Source organism: Netta rufina (assembly GCF_964035555.1).
Source record: "Netta rufina genome assembly, chromosome: 15".
NCBI lineage: Eukaryota > Metazoa > Chordata > Aves > Anseriformes > Anatidae > Netta > Netta rufina.
Window position 1 is genome coordinate 10717449 of NC_140138.1, and position 25329 is coordinate 10742777.

The 25329-nt window shown below is 38.9% G+C and overlaps 2 protein-coding genes and 1 long non-coding RNA gene across 3 annotated transcripts in view; 2 read left to right on the forward strand and 1 right to left on the reverse strand.

Moving 5' to 3' along the window:
- SMIM10L3 (small integral membrane protein 10 like 3) lies at positions 1-8213 on the forward strand. The gene is made up of 2 exons (XM_084296083.1): positions 1-329; positions 1692-8213. The coding sequence occupies exons 1-2, from the start codon at positions 144-146 to the stop codon at positions 1710-1712; spliced, it is 207 nt and encodes a 68-aa protein (XP_084152209.1). The 5' UTR covers positions 1-143; the 3' UTR covers positions 1713-8213.
- LOC311215081 lies at positions 381-21916 on the reverse strand. Its single transcript, XR_014618885.1, has 6 exons — positions 21692-21916; positions 21416-21539; positions 19270-19352; positions 18467-18601; positions 8883-8966; positions 381-514 (listed from the first exon to the last, which is right to left on the reverse strand). It is a non-coding gene; the product is annotated as an uncharacterized lncRNA (long non-coding RNA).
- A 208-nt stretch (positions 21917-22124) lies between these two features.
- The window catches only part of CYTH3 (cytohesin 3), a 51690-nt gene continuing 48485 nt past the window's right edge, over positions 22125-25329 (forward strand). The window contains exon 1 of the mRNA XM_084296069.1: positions 22125-22271. Within this exon, the coding sequence (XP_084152195.1) occupies positions 22241-22271 (31 nt within the window). The 5' untranslated portion in view covers positions 22125-22240. The remainder of the gene's footprint in view (positions 22272-25329) is intronic.

A 25329-nucleotide genomic window follows, 5' to 3' on the forward strand; every position in this document is an offset into this window, starting at 1 on the left:
CGGCAGGCGGCGGCGGCGCGCACGCAGCGGCACGCAGGCGGCGGCGCGCACGTCGCTGGGCGGGGGGCTCCTCCCCGCTGCTGACACCCGGTGGCGGCGGCGGCGGCGGCGGGGCCCGGGCGGCGGGGCCGGGCCGCGGGTTTATGGCGGCGGCGCTGTCCGCCCTGGCTGCCAGGCTCTCCCAGTCGGCCGCGGCCAGGTCGTACGGCGTGTTCTGCAAGGGGCTGACCAGGACCCTCCTCATCTTCTTCGACCTGGCCTGGAAGCTCCGCATCAACTTCCCGTACCTCTACATCGTCGCCTCCATGATGCTCAACGTGCGGCTGCAGGTGGGTGGGCGGCGGCGCCGGGCCGGCCCCGTGCTCCGGGCTGCCCTCCGGGGTGCTCCCTGCTCAGCCCCCGTGTCCCCGTGTGCCGTCCTCGCGTTTGTCCTCGTTACCGAGTCATCCTGGGCTTGAGGGCATCCTCAGCTTGGGTTGGGAGCGCTTCTGTTCGGGTGTCGTGTGCTCGGTGCCTGATAAAATAATTTCCTAATAAAACGACGTGTTTAAAGCCAAGAACAAGCTCTAGCAGGGAGAACGCAGGGGTAGCTTTAACTCCCAGTGTAACTGCGTGACAATGACAGGTCACGTTTAACGTCTCTCCTGGCTTCTACAAAACGGGGGGCTCCCTAAACAAGCTGTGACCTAAAGGCATTCCTGGTATCCCTCACAGGGTGGAAGTTTTATTGGTTTGGTGCTGAAATGAGAGCTTTGCTTTTAACATAACTGGCAACAGAAGCAGGCTACAGACATCTGGTGTAGCCAAAGGTTGGGCGCTCTCTCTCTGCTCGTAAACATAGCAGTGCTCAAAGTTTTGACGTCTGGCTGGTGGCCGAGTGCTAACAGATAAGGCTGCCTGCAGCCTGCGACTCGTAAAAGGCACGCTGGAGAGGGAAGAGGTCAAAAAGCGGTGCCTCATGTTTTTATTTTTGGGACGCATTTGTCCTGCAATTCTGAAGCTTAATATTGAGCCACGCTGCCAAAAATTACACACGTGGCATAGTAATAAGCTCGGTGGCTAAAAATGCCTCGCCTTTGCTTCTTATCTATGCTGCTACGTAATGGTTCTCTTGTAATACCATCAGCTTGTCATTTGGCTGCAGCATAAGCAGTGTCCTCTAACTGCCAGTCTGGCAGGTTCCCTTCGGGAAGCTGTTCACGCCACCTTCTTGATTTCCGGCGTTGTCTCTGACTGACTGCAGCATGTACTTCTGTTTACAGGAACATGACTTTAATATTTGCCTTTAACGTTAAGCCTCTAATCAGTTACAGTCTGTGTTTGTACTGGTGAGGGAAAATCATGCTGTTACAGAGTCAATCTTCCTAGCTGCTCGTTTGCTGACTCACATTGATATTTGGTACAAACTCTTTTGGTAACATCAAACTCAAAGTACAGAATAAAGTTCATATTTGGCTACACCTCCTACCCCTTTAGATATGTTCAAAGCAGTCTGTAGGGTGACTTGTCTGTTTGGACTACTCTTAAGTTCTGCATTTGGGTTCCTCCCTATGTTAAAGAATTTTTGTTTTTCTATGTACTAAGATCTAGAGAAAAGATGATTTTTTTTTTTTTCTTGTGGGATGAGCTTAGAAAAAAAAATATCAGGGCGGGAAATTAGTGTAATAACATTCTGTATCCTTTCTCTGTAGGTCCATATTGAGATCCACTGAATTGTCACTTGTTATGCTGCTCGTACTCTATGCTGCGACTACAGTCAGTCACGTTCCTCTTCAAGCTCATTCTGCTGTGAAAAAGCAAAGCTATGTTTGTCTTCTCTAGGAATATGAAGGAAGAAGATTTAAACCCAGGAAGAGTATGTGACAGTGGCCCAGGTCATCACAAGGCTGCAGCTCACCTGACACATGTACATTCCGTGTTGAACAACTCTCAGAATCATAGTAGCAGTTTACAAAAAGAATTATTTTATTTTAACATCAGGAATTGTCCTCTCTTTATTAATATACCTCCGCCTTATGTTGGCAAAGAAATGCCTCTGAGTTTGAGTGAATCAGCAGGGAGAAACTCAAGTCCAGCGGTTCCTTGGAAAGATTCATTTTGTCTGTGTTTTTCTTCTGGGGAAGCCAGGCTTGATGGAATTTCTCACTGCATTAATATTTCAGTAATGGGCTGGCTGGAGAAAGCTCGTAGTTTTGCTGCAGACTTTAGCTTAAGCTGCCCAGGAGATAACTTTGTATGTTTTGTACATGAATGGCTGGGAAAGTTGCAGTGTAATCAAGAACTGCAGTTTCTGGAATTAGAAGTGAGCAGCAGCATAGAGAATGAGTTGCAGCTTGCACTTCTTGAAGAGCCGGAGTTTGGTGGGCTTACTGATCTCTATTTTGTTCCAGTTGCCTCACTGAATGATTTTGCTATGGGACTCTTAAACAACCAGAAATTGTGTATTTTTCTTTGTTACTTAATCCCTGTTACTTCAGAGCAACCACTTGGATATAAGACAATGCTTTCAAGTGTACAATATGTGACTACCAGTTTTCATGTCATACAGCTAGTAATATCTGTCCTAGCTTTTGCACTAGCAGGTCTCTGGTATGCAGTAGTGAAGGTAAAAACATACTAAAATTTTAATAGTTATTATTTTTAACATTAATAGAAACTGAATTGATTAAATTGGAGACAAGGTTGCAGTTCAGGTTTTAGTGATAGACAGCTGAAGTGAAATTATACTTGTGTAGTTGCTGGTAAAACTGGCTGTTGAAATAAGAGGCTTTTTTTTTTTTTTTTTTTTTTAGTACAGAATGTCTGCCTCTGATTGGAACAAACTTAATTTCAACACTTTCTGGGACTTCTGCAGGTGTCCTGTTAACACTAGACTAGAACTCAAGTTGACTGTTTAGCACAGATCCTTTTGTTTTCTTAAGGGTTTGTATTTGCTGATTACTTCGGCTACTGTTTACAACCATTTCCAATGAAACTACTGCTTGTAGAATTGAATTCCCAGTGTGAAATCAACCATAACTAATGTATCAGTACTTAAAACACTTCGAATCAGAAAGCTCTTGGGGTGGTGGTCTTCAATATGGCATAATTCTCAGCAGTGTTCCTTTCAAGGGTGATACTGCTCTAACTTAAACAGGATCTCATGAGTTTTAATGGGCTACAATAGACACACTATAAATAATTTTTTAAGAGAACAATTTATTTCCTTGAAATAGTGATTGTTATCACTGAGGCATAATAATAATTTCTAGGCCTGTTGACTTTGGCTTTGGGACAGACTTCTGAAAACAGAGTTTGGCAAGCAATGGAGCAAGCATGTTGAAATCAATAGAGCTGCTTGTGAATAAGAAATTGTAGGAATACGATCCTGTGGACACGTAGATGGAGAAACTCATTGTGCAGTAGGTCAAAATTTGAACTTAGTGTCCAAAATTCTCAACAACTGACTTAGTATAGATAGGCTTAGTGCGCCTTAGTCTTTGGACTTCCCTAAAGAAGGAGATATTGATGTGATGGGTTAGGATATGTCTTCAGCTAACTCTTCAGTCTGAGCTAAAAGTGGGGATTTAATGTGGAGTAAACTCATGCCAGTGGGTGACATATCACGTCATTTTTACTATCTAGCTTACTTCACTTTGGAAATGGAGTAAATGATGATGTTGCGTTCAGTTTGAATTGTATTGACCTGGAAAGCTAGTAGTGTTTCTAATGTTTGCTTGGGAGTTGGTATACTAACATAGAGAAGTCCGTGATTATGAAGATGAGATGTTGGTTAGCAGTGTTATGGGGCAAGATATTGGAGGATATATTTTTTTCTAAGCCTTACTTGAGTACTAAAAGTAAGGTACACTACTTCTTGTGTTAGATAGCATGTTGTGTTTTTGTTATCCCAACTGGTTGACTATTTCTTCTGGATGTTAGAAGAGGTAAAAAGCCACTTGCTTTAATTTAAAAAATAGCTTTTCCCCTGGTGTATATTTTTATTAATTGTTAAAGTTCTAGACTTTTGACTACATGACGTCTAGTCACAAAACTACAGGAACTTCAAAATAATAATGCATTATGTATCTGAAGTAATTATTTTGACAGTAATAGTTTCCTTCTTTTCAAGCCGTTCATACTTTTCTCTCCCATCTCCACTACTGCAGTTTATCACTCTTGCAGTGGTAGTAACGCAAGCATTTATTGATCAAGATTGCTGAGGTTATGTGGTTCCCCAAAACACAAGAAACAAAGACATTTCCCCCAAAGTCTGTGGCTTATCTGAGTTATGGTGTCAACTGTTGTCTGTATAGAGTTTAACCCTGCTGTGTTTAACAGTTGGCAGAGCTGCGGGTACAGAAATGAAAGTGGAGGTTGGGGCTGGAGCCTGTTTAAGCTGGCTTGATTGCTTTAAAGAAATGTGCAACTGCATCTTTAATTTCTATAAGTAGCTACGCAGGTAAAGAAATACCATCTTCTGGTATGGTGAGGTTTCTTTGTTTGTTTTTAAAGTTGCACCCAAACATAGTCCTGAATCCACAACTGATTGCTTGAACTTCCTATTTAGAGAATCTGTTGGTATGGTTGTACCTGTATTTGCCTAGAACCTCCTCTGTTCACATGAAGAGTATGGCCTGGAAGATTCTCTTCCCTGTTGTACGTCATTTGGAAACCACGTATTTTGGGAACCATCGGTACATAAAAGAAAAGCTTGTAAGTAGTACCAAGTACATGTTACCAGGTGAGAGAAGTTGCTGAAGGCATAAAATCACGAATCCAGTTTTTAACACACTGACTCTTAATGGTGATTTAAAAAAAAAAAAAAAAAAGAGGAAAAATGAGAGAAACCACTTGTTAATTAGCATTGAACTGTGTGTACAGTGGGGTGCCAAGAGCTGTTTTATTATTGATAAACTTATGCAGGTGGAAATCTTGGAATGATGAAATACAGGACTATGTATCGCAGTCCAGATAACATAGTCCTGTCTCAAGCAAAATTTGCATTGAGTGGCCTTTAATTACTTATTACAGGATCACTTTAAATACAGATACAATACAGTTAAGTGACATGTTATTTTTTGTGTATTATATGTATATTGAATATAAGACTTAAAGAATGTCTTAAGTGAGTGGATTTAATCCATTTTTAAGATAGCTTATGTACTTTGCCTTGGATTTTATTGTTTAAAGCCTAAAAGGTAACTTTCTAACTTGAACATTCCTTCTGAAACTCAAATAAAGGATGTTGGTATGCTGAAATCTCATGTAATATACTGCACTTTAAGCATGGGGAGGCCACAAATGGGAAACACTATTCTTGCACTAATAGATCCATTTGACTAGCAGAGACAATGCTCAAATGGCTTTTTTCTTTTCTAGTGGGAGAATAGTAAACCAAAAGGGTGTCAATCCTTTGAAGCTATATATAAATCAAACACAGTACGTGGTTTAGGCCACTGTTCTCTCCACAAACGTTTCAATATCAACTCATCTCAAAAATAGGAAATGTCTCTGCTTAGAACCAGTTTGTATGGAATTTTGTGGCCTCTAAGTTCTATATGGAAATTGCTTTTCTGAATAAATGTGTTGTTAGGGTTGAGAATGTTTTTTGGATGATTTATTATAGTACAGAAAAATAACTTTTAATAGGGGCAAGGGATCTTTAAACTGAACCGGGAGTTGCCTTCTTATTTCCAGTTCCTCTTAAATCCTGCTATTCTACTGCTGCTGAAAAGGGGTATTTCTATTAAACAATTCTTGCTTTTTAAAATTTCATCAACCAGTGTCCAGATCCCTCCTGTACTACATAGGAAACTTGTGTTTCTGCCATTAGAAAACAATGAAAATACTCAATATTTAGAGAATTGCGTAATAGTTTCCCACAAATATACACTTAAGTGGAAATTTACTAGATGGTGTATTGCTTTTTTTTTAAACAAAAAAAGAAAATATACTTTTAAATGTATGTGCACAGAGCTCTGCATGTGGGTGAAAATGTATTATCACAGTATGATGTTGGAATGCTTATGCAAACTATTATTTACTTCTTGACATTACAATGCAAAATTCAGTACAGATGATGTTGTAATTCTCAATGTGGTATTAGTGCAATCTTAGAAATTATTTGTATGCATTGTCATGCACCATGAGACAATTTTAACTGTAGACAGTTTTTAACCTCTTACTACTTCCGTTTTTTTTTTTTTTTTTTTACAACTGTAAAGATGGCACTTTCTTAAACTTTGCCAAAGTTTTCCTTTTTTTTTTTTTTTCCACGTTTGCCCCTCCTTAAGGAGTGTGTGTATGCCTATACTAAAAGTATACATTCTTTTAATTTTTGGAAGAAGCAAGTCTCTACTTACTTCTCCAATATATCAGCTTATTGTCAAGTTGTTCCTTTTGTTTTTAATTATGGCCTGATCCTACTTACATTTTCCTTCTCTTCCCTCCACATCATTCTTCAGCATAAGCATATGCTGAAATTGTGTAATTTCAGAAATGCTCCCCTGTAATACATAAACTGACAGTAACCACATCAAGATGCAAGTATCCATAGTCTGTCATAAGGGTGTATGACGAGTGATACATCTGACAGAACAGTAAGTAGGTAGTGTGAGATATTTCTGCTTTTCTCAACAAAGCATTTGCTTTGACTAAAATCTAGTATTAAAGTTTGTTTACATCTGTTGGCTGAGAATTGCAGCTAGAATTTAGGGCTTATCAAATACATTGAGGTTGAAATTTAAGAAACAGTTACACTAGCTTCAAAACTTTGTTTTTAAGTCATACTGTGACCTTCCGAAAAATTCACATGAAAATACTCTTAATACTTTAAAACATTTTTTTTTCAAGACTGCATATTACAAAATGTGTCATGATGCTTGTTTCTGTGATGCACAGTCAATAACTGGAAAGAAAAACACTTTTTAGGATTTTTGTAATACTTGTGGTGAATTCCCTTTTGGTATCTCAGACTACAAACCCTCTAATCCTCAGTGACGAGCTGCACTTGACAGAATTTTCAAACAAACAACTTGTTTATGAAAATATTAATATTTATGATCAGCTCATATACTCAATACCAGGACACAAACTAGTTGCTGGTAGTTGTTGTGAAATAAGAATAATATGGAAGTGCTAGAATGAAGCTATCCTTTATTACCCTGCAGTAAGTAAGCCGTATTACTGTGTACTTTGAAATTAATTCTGTATTGCATTCCAAGATATCAATGATCTTATTTTTTTTGGAATTTGTGGTACAAGATTCAGACCAAGTAAAATGTTACTTCATTGTTAATGCTGAAATCGATTTGAAAACTAATACATTTTTGAAAATGGCCTGAGGGACTTCCAGGAAAAAAAAAAAATCTGCCTTGAAATGATCCTGTGTATTTGTGTGATCTCAATATAGTTATAGTCTGTTTGGAAAATCTCTTTTTGTGCAAGATCTAGATAGTTAGAACCTGATAGCAAAAATGGTTAAAAAAAAATCCATCTTTGCCAGGTAGAAATGTTCTTTTATTTTCTGCTTACAGTCAATTTCACCTTTTTTCAAATATAAAAGTATCTGGATGTAATTAAGCTTTTGTTCCTAAAAATAGGTAAATCTATTGCTTAGTGCCTGGTTCATCAGTTGATGAGTGTTCCGTGAACTTCCTTTAAGATGAGTTCTGCTCCCTGCTGGTGACACTAATTATAAATGCTGACACTAGAATACTTTCTGTGAACTGTGATGTTACCCATGCAAAACAATTTTAGTCCATGGCCTTGGTCTTTGGCCTAATTATTTTTTTATTACAGTGTGGGAGACAGAGGAGGCTGGCACAAACCATTTTTGTGTGTGTTCCAGAGAAAGATGTTTACAACTTTGTATGTATTTTAGAAATTTATTATAACACTTTTGAACTTGTGAGTTTCCATAGTAAACTTGAAATCTGTTGTCCTAATGCAATGAATACAGGCTTTTGAATGAGTGCTGTCTAAGCTGCCAGGAGCCGATTGTGATGCTGCTTGCTTACACCACAGGAGGGAGTTAAACATCAGTCTTTTGAACATTTTCAGTTGTGGCATTGTTTTATCTTAGTACAGTGCATTTCAATTTATAAATATGCTGAATTTGACTTGTCTTATGGATTGTCACTGCAAATAGCTTAATGTACAAAATCAATACACAGTGGTAAATTACTGTAACTGTTTACAATTGAACTCTGAATACCGATTGGTGGGTTTTATCAAGCTATTTAAAACAAATAAAAATCTTTTAAAAAAGATCTTTTGTCTGTGCTCAACGGAAGAGCTAGTTGTGCTGCTCCTCATTCTGATTTTTCAGTCAGGTGTACAGATGTGCATATAACTTAAGAGCTCCTATTCCTGACAATATAAAATGTTTATCTCATACCAAACATTAAAAACCTCTAAAACAAGTGCATTTATGCTTGGCTTTGGAAATGTGGTAGCTGAGCTCTAGGCTAGCTTAATCATATTAGCAACCCATGCTAATTGGTTGGCCTTCTTTTTACACTTTTTTTTTCTTTGACACACCTTAATGAACCAGTCACAGTGAATTTAATTCCAAGGTATTTACTAACTACATCTAGTCTTGCACCATAGTTTCATTTTAGAAGAGGAAAGAAAACCATGATAAACATAGAAAATACACAGCAATTCTCTTGCATAAGTCAGGATAATACTGCTGGATGTTTTTCCTAAGGGTTTAAATGCTAGACTTACTGCTTTTGCTGACCAAAGTGATGCTAGAGGAGTAGAATAAACATTTATTTTCTGCTTGATGTTGAGCAGTAAAAAAAGAAATGTCCAGAAAACCTTCACACTTCAGATCTGCCTACTGAAAGCTGCTACTGGATGATTTATTCTGGAATCAAAAGACATAATTAACTTACGTTTTTTTGGTTGTTCTTAGGGTCCCTTGATGCCGTAAGTGACGATACTGAGGAAACATGCTATTGTTATGTGCAGTATTCATTCTGAAAAGAAATTATATTGATATTGAAGAAATGGTTGATGCCTTGAACGTGAAATTCAAACATATTAATGATAAATGCTGAGTGTCTTTTCCCTCAAAACATAAATTTAATGTGAGAAAAAAGAAACGGGGGTAATAAATCTAATAGTCTAGGAGGTGCTGTGAGTTTTCAGCATATGGTTAGACATCCACAGTTAACAGAGTGCCATCAATTCTCTTTCTGCACTTCACAATAGATCTCTCATTGTAGGAGGAGCACAGACCTCCTCTATGGGAATCTGAAATTGACAAAGGAACCAATTGGCAATTTAGTCTCATACATCCTTCACCTTTGCATTATGTTTCTTATTTCTTGTCTTTTCTGGCAGATATGATAGCAGCTTGAAATAAAAAATAAGCCAACCAAACTAAAATAATTCAACAAAATGATGAAATTATGCCTATCTCTTTAGAAGAAGGTTTTTGAAAGTTATTTGTTTTACCTTACGTTTAAAAAAAAAAAAAAAAAAAGATTAGGATCTTGTCAAGCATGCTTGTAAAAGTACATTATCAGTATTTTGAGCCTTAGGAAGTGCTGCTTTTATTTGTTATCATAAATGCTTTCTATGCATATCAAAATGCATTTATCTTTAACCTTATAGTTCAAAGAAGAAAAAAAAAATCAGTATTTCAGAATTCTTTCATGTATTATGCATTGTTAGAAGTATCCCCAAGGGCAAAGAACCAAAACCAACACAAAAGTCAAATGCTCCCCTCTTGCTCATTGAACAAAAAGCCAGCAGCAGTGACAAACAGGATGTTTCTGATACGCCTTTTTGTGTGTGTGTAGGGAGGAGGGGTGGGTCGGGCTAGTGGCTGGAGCCCTTAATCACTTAAGCTGGAAGTTATTCACAAATGACCCCTCTGAGCTCAGTGTTCCTGTCTGGCCTCTTGTAATAAAAAATCTTTTCTGCAGCAGAGCTTCCTATAAATTGCCTTTCAGATCTTAAGCCTTGCATTCCAAGTATGACTGCAAGCACGTATGACTTGTTCCAGAGTTAGAAATAATTATAACATTTCCAATTTCTGCCCTTTGCTCCTCTCCTACAATATAAAGGCATTTAAGATTAAAAAAAAAATATGATGAAGTAGAGCACCTTTCTAAGGGCTTGCTTGTATACTTTCAGGTCACTTTTAGGTCAGGTTTCATCTTCTGTTCTCTAGCTGCTTGCTTAGTGAGAACATCTGTACAGACTATAGCAGGCTTCTAGTCCTTCTCTGTGATATATGATATGTGTTTGCTACAATCTGTTGGTTGAAATAATAACTGTGTGGTCTGTGTTGTCACTGTCAAACATGATTTTCAGAGTTCTTCTTCACTTTTCTTCCTGGTTTATAATCAGGCATTTTTAGTTGGTAACTGTACCTTCTAAGTTCTATTTAGCTGAACTGTTTACTTTGCAATCCCAGCAATCCAGAAGTCTGTAGAGATTTTCATCACTGTATTTTTTTAAAGCTTCATCAAGCTTCTTTGTTACTTGTTCAATTTACAGTAAATTCTAATGTATTTTCATAAAGTACCCATGAGGTATTGTAGCTGTTCCTGAATGGATTATTTAGCAGCCTGTCTTTCCTCCATATAGGAAATGCTTTTTCTGAAGGCTCCTATTGAAATAGCATTGTCCAAAACTTCAACTGCATTTTGGATATTGCTGTAGCTACTATAGTTACTATAAAAGAATGCTTTTATCAGTGAAAACACATCTGGTAAACCTTTGTTACTCATACGTGCTTGTCAAATCCAGCAGCTGATCTGCCTGGGAAGGAATCACATTTCCACATCCTAGCAGATACTCTAGCTGTGAGAAATAATGACATATACAGGACGACTCAACCTAGCATGTAAAAGCTTGAGAGGCAAGGAATAAACCCAGGGCAGGGGAAGGTGTAACAAGAGAAAAAAAATATATTGAACGTATCCTTGGTTATTTTTCATAAATCTTTTCACCAGGAACATAGGATGAGGAATGTGAATTACAGCATGAGATGAGAAAACCTGGATATAAGCTGACTTTCCTTTATAGAAAGTACCTGTCAAACAGAACAGGGGCCATGGGGAGATGGACTTAAATAAGTATTGGAAATGGAATCAAAGGGAATAAAAAAGTAAAAGTATTTTATATCAGTTTCATGGGAAAGGGAAATAACACCTTTACTATTTTTTCCCTCAGAGTTGTTATTTCTGTTATCTTTCCCACCCTAGATACACCTTATGAAAAAGTAAACAGGAAGGTGAAATAGTTCATTAAAAATGTGAAGGTGGTTGTTTGTTTTTTTTTTCATTTTGGAAAGTGTAATCAATTAGAATAGAAATCTGATAGTTGGATTTATCTGTTTAAGTAACTTAAAGTGGTTTTAGTAGGACAAATCACAACTTTAATCCTGTAATCCAATCACACAGGATCAGTACTGATGTCTAGTCTTGTTGACTTAATCAGAGCTCTGTAAGCATGAGGATATCCCTATGTGAACCAAACTAGAAGGTCAGGACCTGTGTTTTTGGGGAACGTCCTTAAATTTAGGCAAAGTTAATGGTCCAGGCATACTGACAGTAGTCAATGTGCACCTTTCCAGAGGTTCAAATGGATACAATACCATGTGTCTGAGGTGTTTCCAAATCCATTGCATACTTTCCAAATATTGTGCTCCTACCAAATAAACACTATTAAAGTAAATGTATTATTTAGAATCACACTGTCAGCATTTAGTAGCTGAGAATTAGAAAAGTAAATTATACAATGTCCAAAGTTAGAGCACACTGGGTGGCCTTCTAAAACAAATAAAACTGCTGGGAATTCCAGTTTATAAAATGGTATCATTTGGTACTTTCTTTGAATGATTAAATTGATAATTTTTGCTAACATTTTTTACATAGCTTTAGTCAATATTGGTTTTTAAACTTAGATAATCTCACATGAATGAACTGTACACAGTCATTAATACAGTTATGGCCTTTTATGCAGAGCAAATAATTTTTTTTAATTTTTTTTTTCTTTCCTAGAGCATTAGGGTTTTGTTGTTGTTGCTCATACATTGTTCATATGGGACGTACTGGCTCTTGCATTATTTTGTTTAAAGTCAACTGCTTGACATTGGTGCTGTAGTTAGAGAAAAAGTTTAGCATTTTTATTCAAATCATGCTTTCAAATTAATCTGACAAACACTGCCATGCTGTAATAAGTTCTTCTTCTATATATAAAAGGCTTCTTATCGCAAGGAAGAATCCCCCAGTCAGTTTCTCCCAGTTATCCTAAAGGGTGTTGCAACTGTGCTGCACACACATAGGCCCAGCAGTAATAGAGTGACTCCCTGCAATTTCCACTTACAAAAGAAGACACCCCAGCTACCAGTAAATTCAATAATTCAGGGAGAATTTTACTTCAGTTGATGATATCTTTTTAATTTGCTGTTACTAGCTGTGTCTTTCTTTATTAAAGAAGTACTATGGAAGTGTTAAACAATTGCTGATGATTGGCAGAATGGGAGGAGAAATGATTTTACTAAGGCAGACTCCAAAGTCAGAGGTAGAGTCTGCTCCTCGTGTGTTGTAAATGGGGTCTGTAAACAAATCAAGAAAGAGTTCCCATTAGAACCAGCTGTTGAAAGTGAGTGCCGTGTCTCTGTTCAAAACTGGACTGAAACCAAGGCAGGATATCCATGCAGGCTTTGTAACAGCCTTCAGAGAGTCATTTGCTCATTACACAACCAGGAATGCCTCTAATCCTATGATCTAGAGATAAAAGACTGTCTCATTAGCATAAAATATGAAATTGTATTTTTTTGCCTTCATGTATATAGACATACATATATTTACATATAAATATACACATGCATGAATACTTTTCTAGCTCAAGAGTATATTTCTGCTAAAGTTTTAAGTACTTTCCATAAATTATTAAAAGTCTTTTAGCAAAGAATGGAAATACATTCCTCAATGTACATGAAGCATGATAAAAGCATACCTTCCTTTTCTGTTGCATTATTGTGGAATTAATGTGGATCTTCCAGAAGCCCATCCTGATAAAGCTACTGCTTTATTAGTTCCTATTGCACATGGTCAGCATTCTGATACAGTATCTTCAATTGATTATAAGTTTAGATTTCTGAGAAAAATACTTCATCTGCATTTATCTGCCATTATTTGCAGTTTCATAACCTAGCAGAAACAATTTTATCTCCTCTCTAATAATTTTAAGCATTTATTTATTTTAGCTGAAGAATAATGAAGAATTTATCTCCTTTTAACTTATAACTATGTATCTCAGCTTTACTAAAGCAGGAAGAAGTACATTTATACAATGGAGAGATTTGTACAATTTATGCAGAAAGTCCAGGACATTTCAGGGAACAAGCAGCACCTAGAAAAAGAACTGCCAACCTACTGTTCTTCATAAAGAGTAAATGTGAAATTCTGTAGAAGCAATCAGGACGCTGAAGATTCAGATACAAGAACTGCCTAAAAATACTTCATGGAATGATGTAATCTATGAAGGAGATAATAGCTCCTGTCAACAAGTTACAGAAGTTTTTTGCTGTGAGAGAGACCTTATTTAAGAATATGAGCAGTACTCAGGTAACAGTCTATCTTGTAAATCTGATGAAGATGTTGAAAAAAATTATCTGGTTTAACTGTAGTTATCTGCCATCTTGTTTTTCAGGTTTGGTATCCTCCATACATGCTGAGCTCTGGAAAAGCCTTTCAGATGGGAATGGAGAGCAAGGGCATGATTCTGTTAGTCATGAGAATTTAGCTGTGCTCATTATCCATCATCTACTGCAATGGTTTCTCTTCTAGCAGGAAGACCAGAGTTCTGACCTTGCCAGGCCAGGGGAAGAAAATATCCTTGCGGAAGAGAGCTCATTTATTCTAAGCTGATACAGTAACTGAACTAAATACCCAAGATTCTCATGTTTTTGTAGTGTTCTCTGCAGGTTTCAAAAACTTTTACATGACAAGTCTTTCAGGTATAAGCGTCCTCTTATTTCCTAAAGCTCTGGATCTTTTCCCAGAAACAAATAAGGAAATGGAAAAGATATTCTGCATGAAAAAATATTCTTTATTCAGTTTGAAAATGTTTAGCAGTACATGTTTCCTTGAGTAGCTTTGTGGATTAAAAATGCAGATATTTTAAAATGTAAATAATCTTCCTATAAAACAAGCTTCAATAGTTCTGACTAACAAAAATTTGCTTTCAAAATACATTTTCATAATCTTTTTTTAATTTGGATATTTGGAATTTTTCTATATCCTGCTGAATGGTACACCTGATAAAGATATCCTCAGAGGACAGTGAGCATCTGTACAACTGAGATTTCTGGTATTAGAAAATATAATTAAGCTTTTAAAGATACACGTAAAAAAAAAAGAAAACTTTAAAAAATGTTTTATTGAATTTCTTGGTCGGACATTAGTTTTGCAAATGCATCTACTGTATTTTGTACTGTCAAGCATTTTTTTTACATTACATAGCTTATTTTATCTAAAGCATGGCAATTTGCCAACCCTAGCTTTTAGTGATAAATTCTGCTATACAAAGCAAGTTTTTATATCTGAGGCCCCTTCCTCCTCCTATTTTATCATCTTCCTGGTTTTGTCTGTTTTCAATAAATGCCTTTGTATTTTCACATCTTTTATATGCATGTATACATAGATCCTTTCCTCTGTATTAAAACTGACAGTTGCATGTTGGTAAGGATAAAAAAGACAGACTTTTGATTTCAATTTAATTGCACTAATGTACTACATGGCTTTTTTACATTATACTATGGAAAGATCTTAATATAGTGCTATTAGAAGTATTTCCTCAATTTGAGAGTGGGATGGGGAGGCAGAGGTTGATGTTTCATAACAAGGCTTTAAAACTGAAGTAATATCTGGGTATAGCTATATTTGAGCACTACAGATTGACACGTGGAGGCTGGGTTCTCAGAGTGAAAATACATTGCTTTAAAGCATATCAAATTTAAGCATATCAAAATTTAAAATCTAAAAAGAAATTAGGGCATAGGCCAAACACCTCTCCTTTCTCCATCCGAAGACATTGAATGTTTCTGCCTAAAGAGAAGAATTTAGATAATTCAGCAGTGAGTAGCCGCAGAGAGACCAGAGATCCCTGTGCACACAGTGGAACTAAAAGAAACTTGAGGGAATGGACAACTGAACTAGAGATGGTCGGGGAGAAGAATGAGATTGGAGGAAAAAAATAAAGATGCAATGCAGCAAGCTGGAGAAAAGCTTTTGGCACTTACAAGAAAGGGAAGTTGTCCCTGATGTCACTGCCCATTTTAACAGTCTGCCATAATTCCTTTTTCCCACAAACTGTTATGGAGGATGTTGGCTGCAAATCATCATGTACTAATCTTTTTTATGAAGCCCTTTTTGTTGTTCTCTAGACCTATTGTTCTTTTACAGTTATATTAATAGACTAAAAATAACAGAGGCAGTTCTATCAGGCTTAATTTACAATTCTGTTTCTTAAGAATGATTATTTTATACTGCTGATTGAGATCACAGAAATCCTTTCCTGACCCCAGAGGCATAAGGTACCAAATCCATCCTTCATGTAACTGCACTGAGGTAAATGGAGTTACATCAGGAATTAATCTGACCCGTCTCCACCATTTCCTTAGAAAAATTCTTTGTTTTAGTGCTTGCCAAGTTTTAACTTTGACTCTCCCTTGCTTAACATCATCTTGCACTTAGAGACAGCTTTTCTTTAAGACTATAAAGAGAAATACAGCACAAGAAAGACAATTATGGTGAAGAACTGTTTTTTAAATTGAAAGTACACTTATGGCAAGAAAATACCAAAACATTTCTGTTTTGATACAGAAGAGTACAGGATTTTTCTTACATCTATGAGGACAGGCAAGGAATAAAATAGTGGGCAGAGACATGAGAAGGAAAGGATTTAGGTGGTGTTTTTCTGCTTCAGACTTTGAATATTTTTTCTAACTACAGCAGTTGGAATAAATAGGGACCTTTCCTGGTTAGAGACGGTAAGAATTTAAAATACTAAACACCACCACTTAATGAGGTATCATTTCCCCTTTGCTTCAGGACTCATCAGGAGCTATGTATTTAAAAATAATGTACAAAAGATGCTGAAGACATACTCTCACCAGTATACAACTACAATTTCATGCTACACTAAATTCAGTTATTGGATGGCCACATGGCACAAAATTCTTAGTATACATACTTAATCCAATAGTACAAGTTGTTTAGGAAAAAAAAAAAAAGGAGTAAAGAATGGTTTTAACCCCCATATGATTTTAAATTAAAGTTGATATTGCAATTCTGCCAGCGCAGTTGTTTGTGGTGTACATTTGATCAATGGAGTAATACAGGTTGAAAATTATTATTTTAGAGATAACTTTTAAAATCTGGATTGAGTATTCTGATTTACAGCATGGTTTCCAGACAGTTACATGAACAGCTAAGAGGGCACTAAAAATCACCATCATTAGTTGACAGTTCCTACTCCTGGCTAAATTTATGGTTCCATACTTATTAAACCCAGATTTGTGCACTGCTGACTTGCCAAAAGCCAGATTTGAGCCAGCTCACGTGGAGATATGCAATTGCATTTCAGATGCTCGCTGGTGAATCAACAAGAGCACCTGGTCTAACCCTTCTAACACTGCACGTCACGAGCGAGTCCAGCCTGTCACTTGGCTGCTGTATGTACACTGGGATGCCAGCCCTTTTACACTGTGGAGTTGTTTAAGCAGGCTTCTCCAGGTGGGGAGGAAGGAACCGTGGGGGCCTCCCCTGTTATCAGCATTACTACAATAAATCCTTCAACTGCTGCCATGTGTATGCAGATAGAACAGGACTCATATGTGGCTTGTAGCCAGCTACAGCTCCCAGGGTAGGATGAATAAGGACTTTCAAAATCCCAGGTCTTGGTGAGACTGAAGAACGCTACGCAGTAATATTTGCAGCCACCTCAAACTGGAAGTACCAGCAGAGGTGAATTAACAGACTGTGGCTATTTCTCAGGGTAAGAACAGAGCATGGCTGTAGTCAGTGCACTCGCCCTTGGAGAACTACTTTATATCAAGCTCTTTCATTTCCCTTAGATAAAAAAAAAACCCTCAAGTTCTATACAAAATTCCACTATCGATCTGTTTCAGCCCTGATCCTTTGAATCCAAGTCATCTTTTTCTGTTATTTTTGGTAAAGCTTTCATACTCAAAAGCATCCTGTTTCTAGTACTATGCATAATTAATACAGGTAGAACAAGTTCTAACACTTAGTATACTTCACATCGTAAGCATTACAGAGCTGGTGGACCTCCACAGTTTTTAATGCATTTGATTTTCCTCACTGGATCATTCTGGTGCTCTTCGCTCAATCATTCACCAGCTGTCCTATCAGTGATACACAATGGAAGCCAGCAATGACTTCCAAAACCAGTAATATTTGATGCTAAGAATAGATTACGCTCATTTAGAAGTGTCAACAACAAAAAAAAATATGTCAAGAATTGGAATTTGAAATATGTCACAAATAAAATTCAGGATGTGATTTAGAAGTTAATTTGCATAAAAAGCACATAAGTTTTTCAAAAAACAAGCATATTTAATTTTGCTTCTTTGACTATTTTAGGGGAATGATCTTCCTATCCATACAAAAAAGCACTATTCATAAAATATGATATACTTGCTAAGCTTGAGCTTTGATGTTCCCCAAAGCAATATAAAATACTTACATGTAAAATTTTTCTTGGACTTAATAAAAAGTGCAAGCAGTCTTGAAACCATTAAGATAACCAGCAAACAGGATTTTCTATAAATGTGTTTTTCCAGCTGAGACAAATATGATGTGTGTGACAGCACAAACATTTTGAGAAACAATACATGACTAAAACCCATCTGCCAGACAGAGGAAGTCAAAGAGTTTGCCTTAGGGATTCAAGAATACCAGATTTTTCAAGTACTGATAAATAATTAAATAATTAAATAAATAAATAAATAAACAAAAACAGGGAAAAAAAAGACATGGTGATGGACTAAGACCTTCCTGCCTGGAAATTATCAGGCATTGCTTCTTAAAAAATAAAAGTTGTTTGATTGTCTAGAATTTAAACAGAAGTAATCTTTAATACAGCAGCTGAGTATTGATGACTTTGTTGCAGAAAATACATTGTCTCAGGACATGAAATGCTTGCACCACTTTTCCAACCATGTAAGCATCTAAGTGAGCAATAAAATCAATCAAATAATTGTAGTAAATAAAATGTTGCACAACATCTATGTTAAGATTTATGTATATTCTTTAAAAGATGCATCCATTTTCCTTAAGAATGTATTCTTAAAAGCATATAGATGCTTGTTCTTTAAGAGTAACTTGCCTCCTTAAAGGTAACTACAAAATCCTTCTTATCAAATCTAACAAAGTCACAATAAGCAAAAGTTGCCAATTAGCAATGTCTTGAACATATGAAGTAGGACTACCTGCGTGCATGATGACTGCCTCTTCAAATATGATTTCAGATTCTTCTTTTCAACACTAAGATGCATTATTCCATTTCCCTGTGTTAGATACCAACATCCAGCCTGATGGCACAATGGCAGGTTCTTTATTTCTTTCTGTGTTGAGAAAATTCAGAATGGTATTTCTTACTTCTTTAATATATAATGTTACCATCTACTTTCCTGTTGTAATTGATGTAATGAACACTACCATAGCTCATGCTTTTGTTTAGAAATTAAAAGTTTACAAAATCTATAATCATAAAATGGTATTTTACATCACTGCAACATTTACATTACTGGAAGAGGAAACTTATCACATTAAGATTAAGCTTATTTCTTTCTACAAGTAAACTGAAGATGAATAATGGAGATTCTTTTCAGAATTTCCATTAACTGATAAATAGTAATCCAGAAAAAAGGGAATAGTCTCATGCTGAGGAAAACAGGTGATAAGCAACTGCGCTTTCCTACATCTAAATTCTTCAAATATTAAAAAACATATATGGGGGGGGGTGATTTTCATTCACTATCACTTGGAGTCTGGTTTAAATTGCAATCCATAAAAATGGCTCAAGATTTAATGAGCCACTTAAACCACAAAAATATTATGTAAGGGATTCAGTTGTCTTCACTGATTCTCTGTGTTACAACAAATGTCATAACAGATGTGCTCCTGACCCCTTAAAATGAAACACAACGTGATAAATTACTACTTAGTGGAAACTTAATCAAAAAAGATACTAAGCTATCTAAAAAAGGAAAATAAAGGCAAAGTATATTACCTGAAAATTCAGCAAATATCCACATTTATCATCAAGGAATCAACCCCGCCAACAGCAGATTTTGGAGAATGCCCAATTTTCCCCTAAAAATAATTTAAACAGACCAACTATTAGACTATTATTTACATGAATGACAGACCATGAAGTTCTTCCAACACAGAAGGCTAGACTTGTGGATATAAAACTGGCAAAACATATTTGTGGTAAAAATAGAGCTATGACTACAGAAGGGACGGCATGCAATAAAAAAAAAGATCAAACAATCTTCACAAAACTGTTGATTGAAACCCTTATTAACACAGGGAAAAATAAAATTGATATGTTTCATAACAGAAGAATGATCAAAGTTCAGGAAACCAAAGTAGATGTGAGAGAATTATTCACATGGGTAAGAAATAGTTTATTGGAGTGCATCCTAAAATTTGCTGAGACTATAACCTGTCTCATTATCTGGATCTGCTTCTTTGTTGGTAGGGAACTGCCCAGTATTTAATAATGGTAGCATTGTTATTGTTGAATTACCAAAAAATACAGAGCTGTTCTGGTATGGTAGAAGTACTCTAATTACACTGTAGAACTATGACTGTAATTTTTAGTTTATTCTGTACATTTTCAAAAAATCTTCTCCTGCCCTAATTTGGTTTTTAGCCAGACATGACAGACTGAAGTTAAACATGTGAAAAGGAGATAATAAGGTAACAATTTTGATCTTAAAAAGAGACATACAGCCTTGAAGAAGACACTATAATTTCAAATGCTCTTATGTACATGTATTTTGTATCATTGGTAAGTCATCCTACTAAAAGAGGACTGAAAGAACAGGTTTTCCTTGAGAGGGTACTGAATGATATATCTTTCAAACCTACAACAGAGTAAGCTACATATTCAATAGGGCAGAAAAAATGGAAATATAACTGTTTGCTCAAGTTAATGATTAGGTTATAATAAAGAACATTTAGTTTATTTCACAAGTTTATCTGATTTCAGCATGAAGTTTATATAAATATCCCAAGTGATCACTTATAGTTGGGGCAGTCCTTTTTTTCTCATCTTGCTTGCATCACAATATCATTTTCATCTTTGTTACTAATTTTGATAAGTTTAAAGCTTAGTATTGCTTCCTCTGAAGTCAACAGGAATTTTGCTGGTGAATCGGTGGGAGGAAGACCATGGCTCACTCTTCTCTGCTACAAGAATTAGTGATTGGACTTTCATTTTGCGGTAGAATTTTCTGTGTATCAAAAGCATATTAGTTTATAATGGAATACAGGAAGGGAAAAATGATACTGCTAAACAAAAGCAAGAACAGAATTAAATATATTTTATATAAATGTGCAAAACCACACAGATTAAATGAAAGCAAACAATCTGTGATCAAAATAGAATTTGAATTTTTCTCATGAAACAGATTCCCCTCTAATGTAAATTAAGTCCGCTCAGTGTGCAAAAATATTCAGAACCCACTGTCAGCTCATCCGCATTCAAATTTATTTAAAAATCATTCTGTAATTTCACTTCATAGACACACATTTCAAAATAAATCTCTTACCAAGGCAATGCTTCTGTTTTATGTAATCATCTCCTTTTTATACACTAACTGATTAAACTTATAATAAAGGCTATTTAAAATATGAAATACAGAGGAGTATCTTAGAGGTCTACGACGTTTATGATTTCTTGCTGAGGTAAAACGCTTTATCACCAGAGCAGCTGTTAAGAACCAAAGCTCAGCTCTCAGCAAAAGGGGATGTAAGAACCACTGATTAGCAGTGGTGTCCAGAGGTGAGCACTCCTGACAAAGCTTTTTAGACAGTATGCTGTCCCATGCCAGCCTACAACAGGAAAATGAAAACCCTGATATTTTCCTGTTGGCTGACCCCTTCCCCCCCAGTTTCCTCTCTGAATAAAATTTTGACACCAAAGGTTTTAAAAAATAAAGCGGGGTGGTGCCTGGGAAGGAAGGAAGACTGGTCTGTGCCAGCACACTTCTGCTTACCTTTACAGACTTTGGAGGCGGCTGATATCCTGACCGCCGTGGTATCGCACCGACAATCTTTAGCAAGGACTTAGGAAATCCCACAAATATTTGTGTCCTAGATCCGTAAGCAGGCAAATCTTTTCCCTTACCAAAACAGACAATACGTACCAGGCAAAACCGTGTGCTGTATATGAAGCAGTAACATTTATACACAAAACTTCATGACCACTGCAGCAGGGGAAGCATCCAGCATCTCTCCAGCACCAGACCAAAGCATCAGGAGCAAGCAAGACTGCAGAAGAAACGAGCACAGACACCATGAGCCTCAGGCCCCTTTTTGGACACTTCCATCCACCTCATCCCCCTTGACAGTGTGACACCAGCCCAGCTCTCACCCTTCACCTTCTTCTCATCTCCCTGTCACCTTTTTCCCCTCATAGACACCTTGGAACGACTTCTGTGGCTCTGTAGACGCTTGGGAACGACCCTGCAGACATTTTCTGGCTACCACAGAGCCCAGAAGACACCCCGGCCATAGCGATACCCAACACGACGGCTCCCCTCAGCCCTTCCCACCGTCGCCCCCCGGGGAATGCTTCTGCATGGCCTCAACTCCGCCAGGCCAAACCTGCCGGGAACACCCTGAGGAGGAGAGGGCAGAAGCGAGGCCCCTCGGCCCGGGGGGGGTGCACGGCGGGCGATCTGCCGCCCCCTGAGGGGGAGAGGCGGCGGGGGGCGGCGGCAGAGGGCCGGCCGGGCCTGCCTTTCCCCCGCCGCCCGTCACATGAGAGGGGCGGGCGGCTGGGCCGAGGCGGCGGCTGCCGCCGGGGCTGAGGCAGAGCTGGGCGGAGAGGGACGGGGCAGGGCAGGCGGAGGAGGAGGAGGAGGAGGAGGAGGAAGAGCAGCCGCCGAGAAAGGCGCCAAGCGGGTGGAGCGAGCCCCGGGCCTCCCTCAGCCGCCGCCGTTGCGGAGCGCGCTGCCTGCGGCCCCAACATGGACGAAGAGGGCGGCGGGGGTGGCGGCGGTGAGTGGGGCCGGGGGGACACCCGCGTTCGTGGCCGGGGAGCCCCGAGCCCGGGCTGGGGGCCGCCGCCGAGCCCGGGACGTTTCCCCCGGGCGCTGAGGGGAAGGGGACCGCGGGCGGGCGCGGGGGCTGGCGCCTGTGCTCGGCGGCCCCGCCGGGGGCTGGCTCGGCGCCTCGCGGCCGGCGGGGTCGGGCCGGAGGCTGCGGGAGCCGGGCACGGAGCTGGGGGGAAGGGGCGGCGGCAGCGGCCCTGGGTCCCCGGCCCTCACCGGGAGCCGGCCCCGCTCCTGGCTCCTCTCCCGCCCGGCGACATCGCTGCGCTGCCCCGGTGCAGCTGCTGGGGAGGAGGGGGGAAAAGTAGGCGGCTGGCAGCGGGCGGTGAAAAGGGTAATTATGTTCTGTGAGGGCTGCTGCGAGTGTGTGTGTGTGTGTGCGTGTCTGTGTGTGTGTGTCTGTGTGTGTCATCTTCGCGGCGGCTCGGTGATAATCACGGAGTGGTTCGGCCAGTTTGAACAAGGTGAACCGAGCCTGAAGGCAGCGGTGTGAGCGCTCCCGAAGCCTGCCTTCAGAAAGTCAGGGCTCGCGTCCTGGGGGAGCTTTTTTAGTCTCAATTCTTAATCGTTGGGAGACGGGGCCGTGTGCCGTCCCGCTGCCAGGATCTGCAGCCTCGTGTGATTTTCGTGTTGGGGGCGCGTGTAAAGCTTGTGCCTGAAACACCCAGCTCTTGGGTGCCGCCAGTGATAATGGTGCTGAGGAGCAGCCGGTCCTGCCCTGGGGCAGAGCACTGGCTCAATGCAGTGCCCTATATTCGCTGCTGTTGCTGAGACTGTAGCTCTATATTCACTGCTGCTGCTGCGACTGTGGCCGTCTGCAGCAGTGGCATGGTTCGGAGCAGAGAGCGATGGGGATCTCTCCTGAATAAAGCACTAAACCGCCTGCGTTTGAATGTGTTGCTTTATTTCTAGATAGGTAAAGTGATGGCTAAGCCTTGTATGATTAATAGTTACACGGTGATTGCTAATTCTAAATATAATTACCCAGAACTCGGAAATCAAGTGGGTGTGGTGTTTGTTTTGACAACTTGAAAAAAAAAGTCTGTGATGAATCAGAAAAATAATTCAAGGAGTCGTCTGTAAGCATGGCCACTTCTCGGCAAGCACCTCTCTCCCTTGGTTAGTGTTGGGCTGAAGTCTGTAAAAAAATCTGAAAAAGGAAACCAAATAACAAAACAAGACAGTCTTCCTTTAAAAAATGTAATTGGCAACAATTGAACGGTGTAATTGTAAAGGCCAGAAAATTCGCTCAACTCAAAATATGTTCTCACAGCATTATGGGCTTAGATCTGTAGTAAAGGGAGATGACCGTGCCTGCTGGCGGCACGAGCCCTGTGTAATGTAGTACCTGCTCACATGCGAGGCTTAGACTACCAAGTGGACCTCTTGCTGAATTGAGAATCACCTTTCAGAAGGTGTTAAGTGTTTCAGAGTTGCATTTTCACAGAAAGAAAAAGATGGAAGCTTGGGAGGAGCTGGTCTGTATTGCTCTGAAAGCTGGTTTAGTGGATGTAGACATGAGATTTTCATGTAGACTGCAAGTAAAACTATTATTTATAACTTTATGTAATTAATAAACATGCTGCTTTTTTGTCAGAACAGAATAGTTTATGTTCCTACTTGTCTTTGTTTAAAACAATCGTAGACTAATTAGTAACTTTTTTTTTCAAACAGTACTTAATGTTTTACACTAATTTCTTGTGAGTATTGAACTTTTTTCCTGACCAGAGATCCTGTCTGGCTTTTTCTTATGGAACACAGTCAGTTTGGAACACCAGGATTAATTAGATCATTTCCAGCTAATGAATTGTTTTGAATTAAGAGTCATTTTTTTTCTTCTTTCTAAACAATAGAAGGCATGTGAAAAGTGTTGATTTGATAACCAATTTTAAAATGCTTTAGTGCCACTAAGTACTGAGAGTCATGGGCTGCCAAGGGCGTCTGAGCAGGGCTGCCCAGCATTTGAACCTCTGCAGGACACCTCCAGTGCTCAAAAATTCACATGATTGACTGGCAGACTCATAAAGCCGAGCTTATTGATGTGCACAGGTACTTTAGGAAGTGTGCACAATTATTTGAGGACTGCATGGTATCACCCTAATTAGAGGCTTGATCTAGATAAACATCTAAATATCTAGGACATTACACTGTGATTCAGAAGGTAAACTGCTATTCCCAGTTCAGTTCTGCCTGCTGCCCTGCTCTGCTGTGTAATTTGCATCTGATGCTTCAGTTCCCTTAGTTGTCAAACGGGGTCACTTATTTTGCCACCTCTTGTAAAAACTGTGAATGACAGCGGAGCTATGTAAAGCTAGGATTTATTATTTTAGAAACACTTGACGGAAGAGAAATGTTAATTACGGGAATTGTTCTCAGTGTTTTCTCTCTTCTCTGGAGCCTAAATGGGGGCATGCATTTATTTTATGCAAGCCACTTATACACAAACCTCCCATTGATTTCAGTGGAGGCTGTGTGCGTGGATTATTGATGTGATATGATCCGAGTCAGTTGGTGTTTGTCTCAGCCTTCTTTTGTGTTCTGATTAAAATATCTCTGTGGTTCACTTGATCCAGGAAATTTCTCCCCCTCCCTCTCCTCGCCTGGTTTAAAATCACATGTTTTGTGATCTGACTGAGGCTTTTCTAACACGCTTACTGTTACACAGGGGTGGTACCATTGCACCGAGATCTTTACATTGAATATTGCAGCAGGTGTGTAGAAGGCAGGCTGGAATAGTGCTCCTCTTTGTTTCCCTGGATTTGAGTTGAGTTGTGCAGTTGCTTCGTAGTCACCCAAATCCGGCGCTGGTCTGCTTGGAAAAACCTACAAGATCAAGTACGTAGTGACTTGTGTGTGTGCTTGTTCTGAGCTATCTCCATAAAGGGCTCTACGCAAACACTCAAAAATGCGAAAATCTTTTTTCTATTTAGTAAACATGAAAAAATTGTCACTGATTGTGACAGTGAGGTTTCCATACTGTTCCCCAAGCTCTGTTCTTTATTCCC